The 20,754-nt window shown below is 57.2% G+C and overlaps 1 protein-coding gene across 1 annotated transcript; it reads left to right on the top strand.

Annotated features, from left to right (window-relative positions):
* Nucleotides 1-12,264: 12,264 nt before the first annotated feature.
* On the top strand, nucleotides 12,265-15,224 carry LOC308611276 (forkhead box protein J1-like; the record flags this gene model as incomplete). Its single annotated transcript, XM_081260121.1, has 2 exons — nucleotides 12,265-12,762; nucleotides 14,457-15,224. 2 exons carry the CDS (start codon nucleotides 12,265-12,267, stop codon nucleotides 15,222-15,224), a joined length of 1,266 nt encoding a protein of 421 aa, XP_081116247.1.
* Between the last annotated feature and the right edge of the window lie 5,530 nt (nucleotides 15,225-20,754).

Raw genomic sequence — 20,754 nt, forward strand, 5'->3', positions numbered from 1 at the left:
AGAATCCAGGGCCTGCCCCACCTCCAGACAGCACCGAAGTCTGGGCCGAGGCTGCCCCCCTCCCCGCCAGTGCAGGCCCATGGACACCCTACCACCCAGGCAGGGGCTGGGCCAGGTCAACCCACCAGGCCACACGGCCCCCAGCCCAGGCCATCCTCAGATTCTAGTCCAGCAGGCTGAGAATTGGGGCCCAGGACCAAAATTGCTGCCTCCGCTCCCCAGCCCCCCATACACACAGTGTTTCATTGATCCACTTCTTCCCTGCCCCAGAGACACGCTAAGGGCCCTGCACTATGAGAGCTGCAGCTTGGAGGGGCCCTGGCCAAGCTGGAAACATCAGTACAGGGCCCGCCCCAGAACACCTTAGCTTCAAAGCTTCTCTCTCTCCTGCTCTCCTCCCCAGGTCTCTATCCAGAGCAAGTTCCCAGGTACAACAAATGCTGATTAGGTGACTGCAAATTAACACCCAAGAGGCCTCTCCCGGCAGTCTGTGAGGAGGAGCAAGGCGGAGGGGGGAAGAGAGAGGAGACAGAAAGGAGGCCGGGGTGCTGGGTGGAGCCAGGAGATTTTCTAAGGCCTCTGGGATCTTCTGGCTTCATCCCTAAGAGGTGGGGCAGAGGGCATGTGTCCCTAATCTTTGAGCCCAACTTGAGGCTGAGAGCAGCGGGGAGATGGGGATCTGGGGGTTAGGGGCTGGGGCAGCCAAGCTGCAGAGGGAAAGGGGACAGACAGACTAATGTAGTGAGTGTAGCTATAGCTGAGGCTTAACTGGGAGGGACGCAGTGCTTGCTAGAACCACTGGGACCAGGAATGGGGGGATGGCCCCGGCCCTTGCTTGCACTCCTGCAGGGGAGTGTCTTGCTCCACCATAAACGCCCTGGGCTGCATCCCACATCCACTCTCCTAACCCATCGGGCATTCTAACCTTTTTCATAGAAAGTTATTTACAATAAAAACATTTTGAAAAATAAAGTTTTAAAAAGTCTCAAAATGGACCTGCTTGCAACTTTCTCTGGGGAAAAGCATGGGCCAGTTTTGGGGAGGCCACGGCCCAAGGGGGAATGGCTGGGAGCAAGATGGCGGGCACCAAAGGCCTGCAGAGTGTCCCCTGATGCACTCCTCATGATCTCTGGGTGCCCAGAGATAAAGGGGCTGAGAAGCGGCCCTCGGGGTTCCCCTGCAGCCAGGGCCTCGGCACCTCTATATGTGCAATGGGGAGACTGTACCCACAGCCCCGAGGAGCAGGCGGCAAAGGAGGCACAGCCCCCTCCCTGGCCCTGGGGACTCACTCACAAAGGCCGTTCTTGCCCAGGGCTCGGCTCACGTTCCCCACCTCGCCCAAGTTGAGGGCCTGCCCAGACTCACCTGCGGTCCTCGCCTGGGCCTGTCTCCAGCTCCTCCCTCCCTTGGTCCCTTCCTGAAGGGACAGGGTGTGACGTCAGAGGGCCCCAGCCCCTGGGGCCCCACTTGCCACCCTGGGGTTCATTCACCACACCCAGGGCCTTCCCTCCAATGCAGGTTGGGGCTGAGGGAGGCCATCAGGGCAGACGGAAGACGGGGTGCCTAGACCCTACAGCTCCAGCCTGTGAGGAATCAACGTACTAGAGTTCTGATGGGGAAACTGAGGCACAGCAAATATGTGACACTCAGCAGGCACCTTTCAACCCCCTCACCCCAGCTTTGCCTGGAACCCCATCTCTCCCCCGAGCCCGCACCTGGCCCCGCCAGCACACCCTTGTGGTGCACAGCCCCTTCCCCCAGCACTCACGTGCACGTGCGCACAGACACACACACACACAACCACACACACACACAAATGGGCACTGTCCTACACAATCCTGCCCAGCCTCCACGGGCCCCTTTCTCCTGAAGCCCCTTTCTTTCCTTGCACTCGAGGCTGGCTCCAGGACAACCTGGCATTCCCCCGCCAACTTGCTGCTTTCCCTTGCTAATTATTCCAAATATTTCAGAAGGGTGCACACACTGCAGGGCCAGCCGGGTTGGGGCCTTACAGAGCTCAGGAGGCAGCCCATCCCTTTCCCACCACTTGCTGAGGAGGCTGCCCCAACCTCCCTCTGAGACTCCCTTCACCCCCTAAGCAACGACTCCCTCCCTCTCCCCACCACCCTCCGGCCTTCCTGCCCACGCTCCCCAGCACTGGGGGAACATGGGGGCTCCAGCCCCTCCACTGGTCCCCAGGCTCAGCCTCCAGCCCCCGCCCAAAGGGGTACACCCTGGATTGACAGGTGGGGCCGGTCACTGTCCCCCCTCCTCACCCGTTGCCTGGGCCCATGCTGGGGGAAGAGGGGCAAGGTCAGGGGCTGGCAGAACTGCCTGCCAGGTAAGGAGAGGCTGAAGAAGCTTCTGGCTGCCAGGAAGAATCCCCAGGAGCTCCTGAAAATCCCTATGCTTGGGACTAGCGTCTCTGGGGCTGGGACCCAAACACTGGCACTTTTAAGGGTCCATGGATGCTGCCAACGCGCAGCCAAAGCTAAGAGGGGGCTCCGAAGCAGCCAGAACACAGGGCTTCACACACCCTTTCAGCAGGCAGCGTTTGGGGGTTGGCGGTGGAGGGGGCGGGAAGCGTGAGTGGATCCTGTCCCTCCTATTCATCCCTGCCCCGGCCCTTGGCTGGGTGGCTTTTTCAAAAAACGTTCAGTGACTCCGTATTTATTTAGAGATTCAATGTAATCCCAGTCAATATATACTTTGCGCCCTTAACAGTAAGTTGCAGACAGGCTGCCCCATTAGCACTAGATACTTTAGTGTGTGTTTCCTTAGAACAAGGACACGCCTCCTTAATCCCAGTACCACCATCACAATCAGGAAATGAACACTGACCTGGTAATCCCATGTAACCGCAGACCCCCTTCACGTCTTGCAGAGCACCCCAGTAATGCTCCTCTCCATTCCAGCCTCCCAATCCAGGACCCCATGTTGCACTGAGCTGTCCTTTCTCTTTTGCCCTGTGTGGCTTTGAGCCCATGACTCAAGCTCTCTGCGCAGGTTTCGCATTTCCTTTGATCTCCACTTTGGAGGTGAGAAGCCCTTCAGCCACTTCACCCTCAGGTGTGGTACAGTCCCTTCCCAAATCACGAAGCCAGCTTTCTGTCTCCTCACTTTCCACCTCTTCCCTATCCTCCCTCCCCCATGTATCGCCAGCCAGGAAAGGGATGAGGGGCAATGTTCAGGAACTCAGTCTTTGGGGACCCTCGCCATCTGCCCACGGGACAGGCCACCCCCAGCTCCAGTGACGGGAAGGCCCCCGCGATGGGATTCCATGCTGGCCTGAAGCAAATGCGCCAGGCCTCCTGAAGAGCTGAGCTGAGGGCAGGAAACAGTCTTCTCCCCGCCTCTGCCCCCCTCAACATACTGGGGACCCAGACTTGAAGAAGGAAGGTCATGTCCATGGTGTCCTCTCAGATCAGCACCGACACCGTCTCCTCCATGTCCGGCTCCTACATCGCCCCTGGCACGGAAGAGGACGGGGAGGCTGTCCCCTGCCCCCGGGCCGCCAGCAGGACCCCTTCAGAAGAAGGAGACGTAAGAGAGGAGCATGGGATCGCCCTCCCCGCTCTGCTCTGCTGTGTACTTGAGTCCCAAGGAGCTCAGTCCAGGGCCTGCCAGGGAGATCGGCAAAGCCCCCCAGTGCTCGGGAGGGGAGCCCTGGAAAACACGGTACCGGGTTGTTGAATCAGACTCCCTCAGATGTGATCTTCCATGTGGCACCACTTCTGTCCTGAGGACTTGGTTTGGGTTTGCTGCCAGGCGACCTGGGTAGGAGAGCCGGTGGCATCTGCACCTTGACTTTTGTTGCTCCTTGGCAGGTGACGCCAGCGGCGTCTCCAGACTGCAACTTTGCGGGCCTCGTCGCCACCGCTGAAGAGCAGGATGCAGAGGTAAGAGCAAGGTGGACGCTGGTGCCCCTCCACAGTCAGAGGGACTGCCGGCGCTGGCACAGGATGCAAATAGGATGGGGGCTGTTCTGGAAGAAGCCTTCCAAGGTGGTGCTCTTGGATCTGTTAGAGGCAGGGTGCAGAGCAGAGGGACTCTCCGGTTAGCAGAGGGTGCTGGTCTCAGCGTAATAGGCGTGGGGTGAGTTCCAGAGGGAAGTCTTCCAGGCGAGACCCTTGAGAGGTGTTTGTCCTCCAATTCACTTAGTATTTACCTGGCACAGGCATCTCACATCTTCCTGGCACTGGGGGACACAAAGACCGAGTGACATGGCTTTTGCCTGCCCACACCCCCAATCCACCCATCCCACCCTTTCCGGAGCTCCATCTGATGGAGGAATCAGAGTTATAACTCAGCGTGAGAAGTGCTCTGACGGAGGTGTGCCTGAAGTATATGGAATGCCCAGCTCCCAGTGGGGACTCTACAACTTTCTCTTGAGCCAGATGTTCTCAAAGGAGTATCTGGATGGGACTGGGGATCCTAAAGGGTTCCTGAAAGTTTTATGATCTCACGGTTTGCTTTTTCATTTGACAACTTTTATTTCCACCTGAGAGAAACAGTGTGAGCTGAACTATTACCAAGGCTATTCCTGACAGTCCCAGGGTCCCTCTGTAAGGTGCCTCAGACCTGGTCCCTCTGGAACGTGCCTCAGACCTGGTCCCTATGGGCCGATCCTGCCTCGCCAAGCAAAATCTGCCTCTGCTGGGCCTCCCAGCCATCTCACACGGACAGGAAATGTCTGGATACCATGAGGGTGATTAGTTCTGTCTTCTGACAATCAGTAGACTCATTTCACTGCTTTATGGACTCACAGTGCCTTCCTTCTGTCCTAGGGAAATGATGTTCTAGAAGAAGAGGACGGATCACCCACACAAGAAGATGGTAAAAGACCTGGTCTTTTGCTCCCTTTTATTATATTTCTTTCCCGGGTATTCTCTGAAGGGTAGAGAAAGGGGCACTGGTGTGACTTGGTGGCACTGCTCAAGGGTGTGGCTTTGGGGAAAGGTCGTCTTCTTGATGGAATATCAAACCAAGCAGGGTATCTAAGGACCTCAGCAGCCTTCCTGGCTCTTTCTGGGCCTCTGAGCCAAGGCTGCAGAAGATACATGGAGTTCTCCATCTACGTTGAGTAGATCCTGAAGCTTCTTGGGCAACTGCCATCACCTTCCTTCCTGCTTCAGCTTCTCAGCTGAGTCTCACAGAACTGCTGTAGCAGCCCCAAAGTTCATCTGCAGCAGGAGAACAGCTTCCTCCCCTTGGGGGAACCGACTGTTAGGCAGTAGGTTTTCCTGCTTTAGTGAAGAAAACGGCTGGTGTTACAGTAGCAGAAGGATCACAGCCCTGGCGGCACAGCAAAGGTGAGGTGAAGAGACGTTAGCAGCTCAGCGTGCACTAGTGTTTGTAGGCTATTGGAACGAGTCTCTTTACCATCGTTCAGGCCTCAAGTAGATATTTTTTTTTAATTCCAAGAGTTGGTTTACAATGTTGTGTGAGTTTCTGCTGTACAGCCACGTGAATCAATTATACATATACATATATCCACTCTTTTTTTAGATTCTTTTCCCATATAGGCCATTACAGGGTACTGAGTAGAGTCCCCTGTGCTCTACAGCAGGTCCTTATTAGTTATCTATTTTATATATAGTAGTGTGTATATGTCAATCCCAATCTCCCAATTTATCCCTCCCCTCCCTTGCCCCCCGCCATAACCATAAGTTTGTTTTCTACACCTGTGACTCTATTTCTGTTTTTTAAATAAGGTCAATCATATCTTCAATCGGAAGAAGTTTGTTTCTAGTAAGCCGAGAAGTGAAGGCACGACCTACATATAGAGCAAGGAAGTGGGGGTGCGGAGGTGACCTGGAAATCCCACCTGGGAGTGTAGGACCAGGCGTCCCAGGAACCGGTATCTCTTCCATCTGCTCCTCTGAGGTGCCTCCACAGAAGGGCAACCTCTAGAGCAAACCTGGATCCCAGCCTGGATGCAAATGTCACACTAGTCACCTCTGCTTTGGCCATGGCAGTTGCTTGGGGGGCGGTGTGGTGTGCAGGGGTGCGCATGCGCACATGACCACTCTCTTCTGGCAAAGTAGTGCCGGAGGAGGGGTGGTCGCCCAGGCTGTGCCTCTGCCGCACGCAGACACCAACCAAGCCGGGGTTGGGCGCTACCTCCCCTCGGTTGATGTCTTCAGGGCACAAGGCTCCGAGATCTCCATTGTGATTGTCGTCCCCAGTAGAATATTTGCTTCTAAAAGGCACAGGGCAGTACGTGGTTTCCGCCTGACATTCCATATGTGGTTTCCACCTGACATGCCGTACGCAGTAGATGTATGTTTCTTCCTCTCCCTTTCACCAAGGAAAAAAAACCGAGTGGGGAGCTTGAAAAAATAACATCTAAAACTGTCCCCTTCCCATCTTACACGACTGTAGGTTTCTGGTCAGCCCCTTAAAACATCCTCAGAATAGCAAATTAAGTCTCAAAGAAAATAAATCATAATTTTGAGAACAATGCGATTCTTTGATTTGAGGTGCAAAATTACGGGACCAAAGAGCTTTAATTGTCATTTTATGTATTAGTCATTTCGCAGAGCCTTGTGGTCATAAACACACCCCACGTGCACCGACAGACACAGGCCGGAGTCCGGGGTCACTTCCCCCGAGGCTCTCCTAGCTCTTCCAGCCTGGCTTAGCTCTGCTGTGGGCCCGGGTCTGCGTGTCCGAATCCCACAGACCTCCCCAGGGTCTGATTTCCCAGGAACGAAGGCTGGAAAGGGGCCAGTTAAGGAAACAGAGCAGAACAGAGCGAGAACACAAACGTACCCACACAGTTTCCTTTATTGTCCACTCTACCCACTTAATTATTGTCTTCTTTTTAACATATGATTTGATGTTTTTTGTCTCCATCCTTAAGATTTTTATTTTAAGGACAGCAAAGCAGAGGAAAACACAGCCTGGTCCTCTCTAACTGCCTTAACTCCATTACAGGCCAGAGGACATTCGCATTTCTAGGTACGGAGTGTGACAATAATAATAACTTTGACATCGCCAGCATGAAAGCACTGGACAATAAGCTGTGCTGTGCGGTCTGCTTACCCGGTGAGTGGCAGTCTGCTGAACATGAACTTGGTGGGAGACGCTCCCCTGCTCTCATCCTGGGACACCCATCTCCTGCCCTGCAGTTCCTGCAAGAAGGCATGGGCTTTGCTAAGGTGCTGGGAGCCAGTTGCTGAAAGGAAGTGAGGCGGCCTCGGGAGAGTCCTTGGGCAAAGAGTGAATCTGCTCTAAGCGAAACTATTTGGGCATGGAGAAAGGCGCAAAAATACCTCCAAAGCCTTCCAATTTGGCCTGACCGTGCCCCCTCCATCATGATCTTGCAGATCCCATGGCAGGGGGCCTGGTCTTGTTTCCATCAACAGGCAGTTTAAGGCAGACACAGCTTCTGTGATAAGGTCTTGCAAAGCGAGCCTGAGCCCTTGAAAAGGGAACCTGTAGCCCCTCAGAGGAGAGTGGTTAGTTAGGATCAGAGAGGAATTTCAAAGCCTGCATTTTATAGACTAGCTCTGTGACCCAGTGAGCCCTGGGCGACCACCAGTTGCCTTGTGCTCCCTAGATTTGGATCCCAAAGGAACGATCAGGGGTCGAGGGTGACTCTTCTCCCTGGAGCCCTAACTCTGTAAATTCAATCAGGGCCATCAACGTGCCCCTTATTCCTTCTCATGACACTAAACTGAATCCGGGATGAGTTCTCAGGAGGAGCCCACCTGTCAGTCACACTCTGGGCACTGATGTTCCCCTGCTCCATGCTCACCAAGGGCTTCACCAACCATGGCTCTAAAGCCACATCTTGCCCGGTGGACTAGGTCGAAATTGCCCCTTCTGGGTTCACGGCAGAGACTGCCTTCATGTTGCATGGTTTGTAACCTCTTAAACATGCCCTGGACATGTTTAAGCTTCAGGACAGCCACGTCCCATCGTGGTTCCAGTGCTTTACTCCCTTGGCAACGTGGCTACAGGTGCTGGAGGGACACAAACTCCTGTGGTTGCCACTCTCCATCAGATTGCAAAAGACCCAGGTCCTCACCCCTCTGGTCCCATGCAGGCTTGTGGTGGAGGAAGCCGTAATCCCCAGAGACACCTCCCACGGCCTTCCCAGGGGCTTGCCAGCCTATCCACTTAGTGTTGACCCAGCCAGGCCTGGACCAGAGCGGCTGAGGTCCAGGGTACACTTCACTTCCTGCCTTCCTACTCTTTACCTGGCTTCTGTCTGTCCATTTGTTTCTCATGTCTTTTTGCCAAATGTACGTCTGTCTGTCCAGTTTGTTTATTTTGAAACTCATTTAGGCTATCCAGAATTCATGTGAAAGTTCATGTTCACCGACACCCAACCCCAAGCTTGCTGGGCACGTGCACATCCGAGGGGCCCTCGCTGAGGCTTCCATTCCTAACTGGGAAGAGCCTGTATTTAATATGCTGAAATTTTCCAGGAAAAAACATATTTGTGAGACTAGATTAATCCCTGATCCACAAAAGCGGGGATGCTTCTGTGGCAAAGGTTACAGGCAGGATTTGTTTTGGTCACTAGTTGGGGAAGATGCCATCTCTGCCCTCACTCCGCCCTGAGTCTGTGGCAGCTGTGCCGGCCAGCCGCTCACTGGGCCTCAAGAGAGGAATCTAGGCTCCTGCCTCCCCGCAGTGGCCGCCCACCAACCCCCGAGTTTGGCAGAGAGAGCTCCTGGGAATTGTTTCAGCCACCCATGCTGGTGGAAACTGACCACAGGCCTTGTGCTTCCTCCTCTCCCTAACTCCTTCGGGCCAACCTGCTGGTGGATGTTTATTCCACTCTGGGATTGCGGCAGGGGAGCGAGACCTGGAAGGAAAACAATGCCTGGGCTTCCTTACGGTGATCTCGAGAGCCAGCCATTCTGAGATTAACCTGGCTTCACCGTTCAGGCCAGACATGAAACCGAATGACAGTGGCGGCTGCCGGGAGAGGGAGTTGAGGGTCGCATCGTAGCCTCACCTCGAGGTCTCAAGGGCTCTTACGGGAGAAGGAAAGTGCATCTGCTCTCTTGGTAAAATGTTTCTCGGGTTCTGCTATTAGCGTCACACTGGTAATAAAGAGCTGGGGAACTCTCTGGAAGCATCTGTCGGGTTAATGTCAGGTTAATGACAGGAGCATCCACTGTGGTAGTTCCCGTGGAATCAACAGACCTCACCACGCTCAGCTGTAAGTTCAAAGTTCCATCCTATGACTGAGGTGCCTCAGGCTGGCTTGGCCGTCAGGACAGCTTCTCAGGCACTTGGTCTCCCTCTCCACGCTGTTTCCCTCCCCACACGGATGCCACTCCCCTCACGGAGCACCCACAAGGAGGGAGCCAGGGGAGCATCCCCTGGTCCACCCTCCCCAGGCCCACAGGTGCTCTGCCAGGAGCCCCAGCTGGCGGCAAGGATGGCTCAGGTCCCCATCCTCGCTGCTCTCATCAGCCTTGTGGGAGTGATGCTGAGAAAGCACCTGTGTCATTCCAGCACCTCTTCCGCTAAGAAGCCTCTGGGTCTTCTTTGGCCCTGAGACCAAGGTGGGGGGGGGGCGATGGTATGTTCTGAGATTGTTCTGCAAGGTTCTCAAAGGGAGGAAATCTGAGTTGACCATTGTAGGTGGTGAGCTGATTAGAATCACGAGGCCGTGCTAGGTAGACGGGCCTCCAAGGAATCTGATGGAGTATCACACAGGCGGCAGGATAGTGGCCAGGGGAACAGTGACAATTCTGTGAAAAGGCTCTGGGGAGTGTGATGGGAAAAAGCAAAGATAATTTGAGTTTATTAGTGGAAATACAAATGTTTTTGTTTTGTTTTGTTTTGTTTTTTGTGGTACGTGGGCCTCTCACTGTTGTGGCCTCTCCCGTTGCAGAGCACAGGCTCCGGACGCACCGGCTCAGCACCATGGCTCACGGGCCAAGCCGCTCCGTGGCATGTGGGATCTTCCCGGACCGGGGCACGAACCCGTGTCCTCTGCATCGGCAGGCGGACTCTCAACCAAGGGTAAGCTGTGACAAAGCGAAAGAGAGGCATGGACATATATACACTACCAAACGTAAGGTAGATAGATAGTGGGAAGCAGCCGCAGAGCACAGGGAGATCAGCTCGGTGCTTTGTGACCGCCTGGAGGGGTGGGATGGGGAGGGTGGGAGGGAGGGAGATGCATGAGGGAAGGGATGTGGGAGCAGATGTATATGTATGACTGATTCACTTTGTTATAAAGCAGAAACTAATAAAAAATAAAAATAAAATAAAAATAAAAACAATAAATACTTGGGAAGAAAAAAAAAACTTTGACTCAAGACAAGCTGGACATGGAGGAGTGAGAGTGGGCAAGGGGTAGAGGGAAAGACATGTTTCTGGGTGGGAGCTGGTGTACCATCCCCTGGGCACAGCTCCTGCGCAGAGGCCTGATAAGGAGCCCTCACCTCCACCCACCCCCTTCAACCAGAGAACTTCCAACTGCTGCTCCTCAATCATTGAAGAGCAGGAAAGCTGGTGACTAGAGGGAGGCTGGGGGAGGGGAGGAGGAAGGACCACAGTCCACCGTTAGTCCGTCACTTAAAGGCTGGTGAAATTAATGGGGCAAATGACCCCAGTCAAAGAATCTGGCAAGTCCACGGCTTTCCTGGGTTTCACCCACCGGCTCTGTTTCCTCGGCTATCTGGAAAGGAGGGAGAGCACTTGCGAAGAAGCCTCTGGAATGTCAGCTTCTGGGAATCTTGCTGAGGACGGGGCGGGGAGGGAGCGCTTACCGGGAAACACTGGATTACCCTAGCCGCCTTGGGGTGTCTGCGACCGGGGCTGCGGTTTCTGCGGACCTGAGCGGCAGGTGGCATCGGAGAGTCAGACCTGCTTGCGGGCACCAAGACGACACTCGGTCGGGAGACAGGGACAGGCCGCAGAAACGTGAGGAAGTGCCACTCGCAGCCCAGAGGAGAGGAAAGGAAAGCCCCAAGCATGCACCCAGCCCTGGCTCCCGCGCCACGGGCTGCGTCCCAGGAGCCGTCGCCACCTCTGAGCAGCCCAGATGGGAAGGGGGTGGGGCGGAGTACGGTTCCCGCGGCGAACTGCTCGCCGAGGGCCCCGGGGCCTCTGCGGGAGCGCCGAGCCGCGCGCCTCTCCGAGCCCTGCGCGGGGCCCTCGGGCGGGAATGCGCGGAGCCGGGACGCGATGGCGGGTAGGGGACGGGGTCGCGCGCGGGAGAGGGCGGCAGGAGGGAGCTGGAAGAGAGTTACCGCGTGAGAGAGCGGTTAAGAGCCCGCGGTCTCTTTGGAGATGCCCTGGCCAATGGCAGAAGCGGAAGCTGTTTATATGGGCGGGGCGTCGCCACGGCAGCAGGAGACGCCTTGTGAGCGGCGACTGAGTGCCGGTCCCTGGCCGCTGGCTTTCAGAGAGGCGCCGGCGGGCGTGAGTGGCGACGAGGATTGCTGGCTGGGCCCTCGAGCTGGGAGCAGAGAGCCGCGGTGAGGGTGGGCGGTGGGAGGAATTTCTTTGAGAACCTTCCTTTGGCCCGGGCTGCGCTCTGAGCCAGGTAAGGGACGGGGAGGGCTGCAGGCCGTGGGAAGGGAGGGCGTCAGTAGCAGCCCGCTCTCCCATCCGTCCCCGACGGAAGTGGTGGGCCCGGGGACTGACATCAGAGGCGTTTGGGGGACACTCACTTCCCGCCCCCTTATAACTCTCTGTATTGTTTCCTTCCTTCCCCTTGATCCCCATCCTAATATCCCTTTTCAAAGATCAGACGACCTCCCCCGCCCCCCGACCCGTCGTACTGCCCTCCTGGACTCTCTCGCCCCATTTCCATTGGTTGTGGACGGAGAGAGGGGGGTTAATTCCCCGCTTTGAGGGAGAAAGGGGTGGCCTCGCATGCCCCTACACTATTCCCTCGTTTGGCTAATTAAGTCTCCTCTAAAAGATCCAAGAGGAAAAGAGCGAGGCGAACCCCGTGTGGGTCGGACCCCCGGGCACACCTTCTGTTTCCCAGACCTCGGCAGTAAAAGATCCTCCCCAGCTGCAGGAAGGATTTTAGTAAGAGCCTCCCCCCTCGCACACACTCTCCCTTCGGGGGTGTGGAAAGAGGGCTCAGTTCCCGCTCTGGTCCCCGCAGGCACCACATTCCGTTTGGAGGAGGCTACCCTCGGATCGCGGGATGGAAGCCCGCTTCCGGGAGGCTGCGTAACTGAAGCCGCGGGAGTCAGCGGGCCGGAGAGCTCGGCGGCCACCCTCGGCTCGGCTCGTGGATGTTGACAGCCCCCTCGGAGAGTCCCCGCAGATATGGCGGAGAGCTGGCTACGTGTCTCGGGAGCAGGGGCAGCGGAGGAGGCCGGACCGGAAGGCGGCCTGGAGGAGTCCAACGCCCTGAATGACAGCCTGACCAGCCTGCAGTGGCTGCAGGAATTCTCCATTGTCAACGCCAAGGTCCCCGCCCTGCCTTCGGGGTACACCGACCCTCACGGCTACCACGAGCTGTCAGGCTCGGCCGAGCCGGGGTCTCCCCTGGCGGCGGACCCCGCCTGCCTGGGGCAGCCGCACACACCCGGCAAGCCCACGTCCTTGTGCACGCCGCGGAGCGCCCCCTCGGGGCTGCAGGCCTCGCCTCCCGACGACGTGGACTACGCCACCAACCCGCACGTGAAGCCGCCCTACTCGTATGCCACGCTCATCTGCATGGCCATGCAGGCCAGCAAGGCCACCAAGATCACCCTGTCGGCCATCTACAAGTGGATCACGGACAACTTCTGTTACTTCCGCCACGCTGATCCCACCTGGCAGGTAGGGAGGCACTCCCTCCCTCCCTGCCCATGCCCGCGCGGACTGGACTCACATCCCAGATCCGCAGGCCAAGTAGGCGCGGTACGGCCAGGGCCCCGAGAGAGGAAGGCCGTCCAGGAAGGACCTCAAGGGAGCCCAGTGCTTGGACTGCTGCCCCTTTGACTTCAGAGACGGAGGAGGGAGGATGTTCAGAGGGCTGCAGGGGTGCCGACATAGTGGTTCAAGTGGAAAGAACTTGTCCCTCATCCGGCAGGCTCAGCCCAAAGACCAGGGCTGAACTATGCATGGACACAGCCCCCCAGGGTAGGTTGATGGACTGAGGGACACATTTGTGTCCCAAGTCCTGGAATTCCTACACACTACCCTCCTCAAGGTCAGTTTGTCAGGGTCTGACTGGAGGCAGAGCATGGTTGCTGCCCGGCTCTGCATCCCGCCTGCTTTCAGTTGGCTGGAGGGGCTCTGGGAGGGGAGAGGGGTGTGCTGCAGAGTGTGAAGGCCATCTGTGTCCCAGTGGAAGGGCTACGGGGCCTTCCGAAAGCTGCAGTGCCAGCCCCCACCCCAAGCCCTCCCTAGATTCCTGCCTACACTCCTCCCCCTCTTCTCATCAACCTCCCTGGGGGGACAATTATCTCAGCCACGTGCTTTCCACAGGGGCTCTTTCCTCCTTTCCTCCCACACTGGCTTCATGTTCAAATCTCCGGAACCTGGCACAGAGCAGCCAAGGGGCCCAGACCACCATGTAAACCTCCCAGTCTTGCCAGGGGGCACTACTCACATGCCGGCCCCACCCACCAGGCCCCAGACCCCTGTGCCCCAGCGTGGTTTGGACTGTGCACCCAGGCGTGAACAAGGCAGGATGGTGATTCAGGCTGGGCACACACTGCCCTGAGCCTCTTCGACCATCAGGATCAGGGGCTACTTGGGGACAGAGACCCTGAGGATGCACAGATCCTTCCCTGTGGCACAGGTCACAGGATCAGAGTTCCTGTGATCACAGCTATTCCACGTTTGCTTGGGCCCTGACCCTGGGGCAGGTACCATTTGTAACCTTGGTGAGAAAGCAGACACCCTCCACCACCCCCCACCCTACCCCAAGCCTGAGAGCCCCCAGGAATGAGCGCTATGCTCTTGGCTGGGTAATAATCAACTGAGGCCTCAGAGCCTGGGGTGGGAGGAGGGGGACATGGTGGGTGAGGGCCCAGGCCAGCAGCCGGCTCTAGAAACAAGGAAAGTCATCAGATCCTCCCACACTTCATCCCCCACCACACACACACACCCTCACACCCACTCACTCATTTCACAAACAGAGAAGGCCAGCCAGGCCCAGGCAGAGGGAGATGGCCGTCCAGGACCTGGGGGAGCCAAGGCCTTTGACCAGAGGCCGCAAGCAGCGGGGTAAGGGACGGAGGGCAGGACAGACTGGCACTGAGAGCCACACTGCGGCACAGGGCTCGGATGACTGAGCAGGCAGATGTCCTGGCAAAAGGGAACAAAAGCCCCCGACAGCACTCCCAGCTCCTGGTGCCCCGTGGCGGGTGTCCCAGAGCCTCTCGCTCGGAGCAGCGCTTCTGTCTCCCCTGCCCCCATCGGAGAGAAGGTGGTGGTGGGACTGGCAGTGGCGCTAGGAGCCCCCCATCACTGACACCACCCACTCTCCCAGCTGTCTTCCTTCTCTCCTATCTCCCTGTGTCCAGAACTCCATCCGCCACAACCTGTCCCTGAAGAAGGGCTTCATCAAGGTGCCTCGGGAGAAGGACGAGCCAGGCAAGGGGGGCTTCTGGCGCATCGACCCCCAGTACGCCGAGCGGCTGCTGAGTGGGGCCTTGATGAAGCGGCGGCTGCCCCCAGTCCACATCCACCCGGCCTCAGCCCGCCAGGCCGCGCCAGAGCCCAGCGCCGCCCCATGGGTCGGGCCACTGACCGTGAGCGCCGTGGCCCAGCAGCTGCTGCGGGAGTTCGAGGAGGCCACTGGGGAGGCGGGCTGGGGTGCAGGCGAGGGCAGGCTGGGGCGTAAGCGTCAACAGCCGCTGCCCAAGCAGGAGGCCAAGGTCCCGCGGCCCTCCAGCCCCCTGCTGCTGACCCAGGAGGAGCAGGCTGAGCTGGAACCCCTCAAGGGCAACTTTGACTGGGAGGCCCTCTTGGACTCTGGCACGCTGGACGGGGAGCTGGGCACGCTGGAGACCTCGGAGCTGATCCCGCCGCTGAGCCCTGCCTCACACGGGGACGTGGACCTCACCATCCATGGCCACCACATCGACTGCCCTGTTACCTGGGGGCCTCCAGTGGAGCAGGCTACCGAAAGCCTGGACTTTGATGAGACCTTCCTGGCCACATCCTTCCTGGAGCACCCCTGGGACGAGAGCACCCGTAGCTCCCTGCCCCCCGAGCCCCTCTTTGAGGCCGGGGATGCCACACTGGCCTCTGACCTGCATGACTGGGACAGCCTGGCCGCCTTCTTGTAAGAATCCAGGGCCTGCCCCACCTCCAGACAGCACCGAAGTCTGGGCCGAGGCTGCCCCCCTCCCCGCCAGTGCAGGCCCATGGACACCCTACCACCCAGGCAGGGGCTGGGCCAGGTCAACCCACCAGGCCACACGGCCCCCAGCCCAGGCCATCCTCAGATTCTAGTCCAGCAGGCTGAGAATTGGGGCCCAGGACCAAAATTGCTGCCTCCGCTCCCCAGCCCCCCATACACACAGTGTTTCATTGATCCACTTCTTCCCTGCCCCAGAGACACGCTAAGGGCCCTGCACTATGAGAGCTGCAGCTTGGAGGGGCCCTGGCCAAGCTGGAAACATCAGTACAGGGCCCGCCCCAGAACACCTTAGCTTCAAAGCTTCTCTCTCTCCTGCTCTCCTCCCCAGGTCTCTATCCAGAGCAAGTTCCCAGGTACAACAAATGCTGATTAGGTGACTGCAAATTAACACCCAAGAGGCCTCTCCCGGCAGTCTGTGAGGAGGAGCAAGGCGGAGGGGGGAAGAGAGAGGAGACAGAAAGGAGGCCGGGGTGCTGGGTGGAGCCAGGAGATTTTCTAAGGCCTCTGGGATCTTCTGGCTTCATCCCTAAGAGGTGGGGCAGAGGGCATGTGTCCCTAATCTTTGAGCCCAACTTGAGGCTGAGAGCAGCGGGGAGATGGGGATCTGGGGGTTAGGGGCTGGGGCAGCCAAGCTGCAGAGGGAAAGGGGACAGACAGACTAATGTAGTGAGTGTAGCTATAGCTGAGGCTTAACTGGGAGGGACGCAGTGCTTGCTAGAACCACTGGGACCAGGAATGGGGGGATGGCCCCGGCCCTTGCTTGCACTCCTGCAGGGGAGTGTCTTGCTCCACCATAAACGCCCTGGGCTGCATCCCACATCCACTCTCCTAACCCATCGGGCATTCTAACCTTTTTCATAGAAAGTTATTTACAATAAAAACATTTTGAAAAATAAAGTTTTAAAAAGTCTCAAAATGGACCTGCTTGCAACTTTCTCTGGGGAAAAGCATGGGCCAGTTTTGGGGAGGCCACGGCCCAAGGGGGAATGGCTGGGAGCAAGATGGCGGGCACCAAAGGCCTGCAGAGTGTCCCCTGATGCACTCCTCATGATCTCTGGGTGCCCAGAGATAAAGGGGCTGAGAAGCGGCCCTCGGGGTTCCCCTGCAGCCAGGGCCTCGGCACCTCTATATGTGCAATGGGGAGACTGTACCCACAGCCCCGAGGAGCAGGCGGCAAAGGAGGCACAGCCCCCTCCCTGGCCCTGGGGACTCACTCACAAAGGCCGTTCTTGCCCAGGGCTCGGCTCACGTTCCCCACCTCGCCCAAGTTGAGGGCCTGCCCAGACTCACCTGCGGTCCTCGCCTGGGCCTGTCTCCAGCTCCTCCCTCCCTTGGTCCCTTCCTGAAGGGACAGGGTGTGACGTCAGAGGGCCCCAGCCCCTGGGGCCCCACTTGCCACCCTGGGGTTCATTCACCACACCCAGGGCCTTCCCTCCAATGCAGGTTGGGGCTGAGGGAGGCCATCAGGGCAGACGGAAGACGGGGTGCCTAGACCCTACAGCTCCAGCCTGTGAGGAATCAACGTACTAGAGTTCTGATGGGGAAACTGAGGCACAGCAAATATGTGACACTCAGCAGGCACCTTTCAACCCCCTCACCCCAGCTTTGCCTGGAACCCCATCTCTCCCCCGAGCCCGCACCTGGCCCCGCCAGCACACCCTTGTGGTGCACAGCCCCTTCCCCCAGCACTCACGTGCACGTGCGCACAGACACACACACACACAACCACACACACACACAAATGGGCACTGTCCTACACAATCCTGCCCAGCCTCCACGGGCCCCTTTCTCCTGAAGCCCCTTTCTTTCCTTGCACTCGAGGCTGGCTCCAGGACAACCTGGCATTCCCCCGCCAACTTGCTGCTTTCCCTTGCTAATTATTCCAAATATTTCAGAAGGGTGCACACACTGCAGGGCCAGCCGGGTTGGGGCCTTACAGAGCTCAGGAGGCAGCCCATCCCTTTCCCACCACTTGCTGAGGAGGCTGCCCCAACCTCCCTCTGAGACTCCCTTCACCCCCTAAGCAACGACTCCCTCCCTCTCCCCACCACCCTCCGGCCTTCCTGCCCACGCTCCCCAGCACTGGGGGAACATGGGGGCTCCAGCCCCTCCACTGGTCCCCAGGCTCAGCCTCCAGCCCCCGCCCAAAGGGGTACACCCTGGATTGACAGGTGGGGCCGGTCACTGTCCCCCCTCCTCACCCGTTGCCTGGGCCCATGCTGGGGGAAGAGGGGCAAGGTCAGGGGCTGGCAGAACTGCCTGCCAGGTAAGGAGAGGCTGAAGAAGCTTCTGGCTGCCAGGAAGAATCCCCAGGAGCTCCTGAAAATCCCTATGCTTGGGACTAGCGTCTCTGGGGCTGGGACCCAAACACTGGCACTTTTAAGGGTCCATGGATGCTGCCAACGCGCAGCCAAAGCTAAGAGGGGGCTCCGAAGCAGCCAGAACACAGGGCTTCACACACCCTTTCAGCAGGCAGCGTTTGGGGGTTGGCGGTGGAGGGGGCGGGAAGCGTGAGTGGATCCTGTCCCTCCTATTCATCCCTGCCCCGGCCCTTGGCTGGGTGGCTTTTTCAAAAAACGTTCAGTGACTCCGTATTTATTTAGAGATTCAATGTAATCCCAGTCAATATATACTTTGCGCCCTTAACAGTAAGTTGCAGACAGGCTGCCCCATTAGCACTAGATACTTTAGTGTGTGTTTCCTTAGAACAAGGACACGCCTCCTTAATCCCAGTACCACCATCACAATCAGGAAATGAACACTGACCTGGTAATCCCATGTAACCGCAGACCCCCTTCACGTCTTGCAGAGCACCCCAGTAATGCTCCTCTCCATTCCAGCCTCCCAATCCAGGACCCCATGTTGCACTGAGCTGTCCTTTCTCTTTTGCCCTGTGTGGCTTTGAGCCCATGACTCAAGCTCTCTGCGCAGGTTTCGCATTTCCTTTGATCTCCACTTTGGAGGTGAGAAGCCCTTCAGCCACTTCACCCTCAGGTGTGGTACAGTCCCTTCCCAAATCACGAAGCCAGCTTTCTGTCTCCTCACTTTCCACCTCTTCCCTATCCTCCCTCCCCCATGTATCGCCAGCCAGGAAAGGGATGAGGGGCAATGTTCAGGAACTCAGTCTTTGGGGACCCTCGCCATCTGCCCACGGGACAGGCCACCCCCAGCTCCAGTGACGGGAAGGCCCCCGCGATGGGATTCCATGCTGGCCTGAAGCAAATGCGCCAGGCCTCCTGAAGAGCTGAGCTGAGGGCAGGAAACAGTCTTCTCCCCGCCTCTGCCCCCCTCAACATACTGGGGACCCAGACTTGAAGAAGGAAGGTCATGTCCATGGTGTCCTCTCAGATCAGCACCGACACCGTCTCCTCCATGTCCGGCTCCTACATCGCCCCTGGCACGGAAGAGGACGGGGAGGCTGTCCCCTGCCCCCGGGCCGCCAGCAGGACCCCTTCAGAAGAAGGAGACGTAAGAGAGGAGCATGGGATCGCCCTCCCCGCTCTGCTCTGCTGTGTACTTGAGTCCCAAGGAGCTCAGTCCAGGGCCTGCCAGGGAGATCGGCAAAGCCCCCCAGTGCTCGGGAGGGGAGCCCTGGAAAACACGGTACCGGGTTGTTGAATCAGACTCCCTCAGATGTGATCTTCCATGTGGCACCACTTCTGTCCTGAGGACTTGGTTTGGGTTTGCTGCCAGGCGACCTGGGTAGGAGAGCCGGTGGCATCTGCACCTTGACTTTTGTTGCTCCTTGGCAGGTGACGCCAGCGGCGTCTCCAGACTGCAACTTTGCGGGCCTCGTCGCCACCGCTGAAGAGCAGGATGCAGAGGTAAGAGCAAGGTGGACGCTGGTGCCCCTCCACAGTCAGAGGGACTGCCGGCGCTGGCACAGGATGCAAATAGGATGGGGGCTGTTCTGGAAGAAGCCTTCCAAGGTGGTGCTCTTGGATCTGTTAGAGGCAGGGTGCAGAGCAGAGGGACTCTCCGGTTAGCAGAGGGTGCTGGTCTCAGCGTAATAGGCGTGGGGTGAGTTCCAGAGGGAAGTCTTCCAGGCGAGACCCTTGAGAGGTGTTTGTCCTCCAATTCACTTAGTATTTACCTGGCACAGGCATCTCACATCTTCCTGGCACTGGGGGACACAAAGACCGAGTGACATGGCTTTTGCCTGCCCACACCCCCAATCCACCCATCCCACCCTTTCCGGAGCTCCATCTGATGGAGGAATCAGAGTTATAACTCAGCGTGAGAAGTGCTCTGACGGAGGTGTGCCTGAAGTATATGGAATGCCCAGCTCCCAGTGGGGACTCTACAACTTTCTCTTGAGCCAGATGTTCTCAAAGGAGTATCTGGATGGGACTGGGGATCCTAAAGGGTTCCTGAAAGTTTTATGATCTCACGGTTTGCTTTTTCATTTGACAACTTTTATTTCCACCTGAGAGAAACAGTGTGAGCTGAACTATTACCAAGGCTATTCCTGACAGTCCCAGGGTCCCTCTGTAAGGTGCCTCAGACCTGGTCCCTCTGGAACGTGCCTCAGACCTGGTCCCTATGGGCCGATCCTGCCTCGCCAAGCAAAATCTGCCTCTGCTGGGCCTCCCAGCCATCTCACACGGACAGGAAATGTCTGGATACCATGAGGGTGATTAGTTCTGTCTTCTGACAATCAGTAGACTCATTTCACTGCTTTATGGACTCACAGTGCCTTCCTTCTGTCCTAGGGAAATGATGTTCTAGAAGAAGAGGACGGATCACCCACACAAGAAGATGGTAAAAGACCTGGTCTTTTGCTCCCTTTTATTATATTTCTTTCCCGGGTATTCTCTGAAGGGTAGAGAAAGGGGCACTGGTGTGACTTGGTGGCACTGCTCAAGGGTGTGGCTTTGGGGAAAGGTCGTCTTCTTGATGGAATATCAAACCAAGCAGGGTATCTAAGGACCTCAGCAGCCTTCCTGGCTCTTTCTGGGCCTCTGAGCCAAGGCTGCAGAAGATACATGGAGTTCTCCATCTACGTTGAGTAGATCCTGAAGCTTCTTGGGCAACTGCCATCACCTTCCTTCCTGCTTCAGCTTCTCAGCTGAGTCTCACAGAACTGCTGTAGCAGCCCCAAAGTTCATCTGCAGCAGGAGAACAGCTTCCTCCCCTTGGGGGAACCGACTGTTAGGCAGTAGGTTTTCCTGCTTTAGTGAAGAAAACGGCTGGTGTTACAGTAGCAGAAGGATCACAGCCCTGGCGGCACAGCAAAGGTGAGGTGAAGAGACGTTAGCAGCTCAGCGTGCACTAGTGTTTGTAGGCTATTGGAACGAGTCTCTTTACCATCGTTCAGGCCTCAAGTAGATATTTTTTTTTAATTCCAAGAGTTGGTTTACAATGTTGTGTGAGTTTCTGCTGTACAGCCACGTGAATCAATTATACATATACATATATCCACTCTTTTTTTAGATTCTTTTCCCATATAGGCCATT

The sequence above is a fragment of the Mesoplodon bidens genome (assembly GCF_964165515.1).
Source record: "Mesoplodon bidens genome assembly, contig: HAP1_SCAFFOLD_520, whole genome shotgun sequence".
Classification (NCBI taxonomy): domain Eukaryota; kingdom Metazoa; phylum Chordata; class Mammalia; order Artiodactyla; family Ziphiidae; genus Mesoplodon; species Mesoplodon bidens.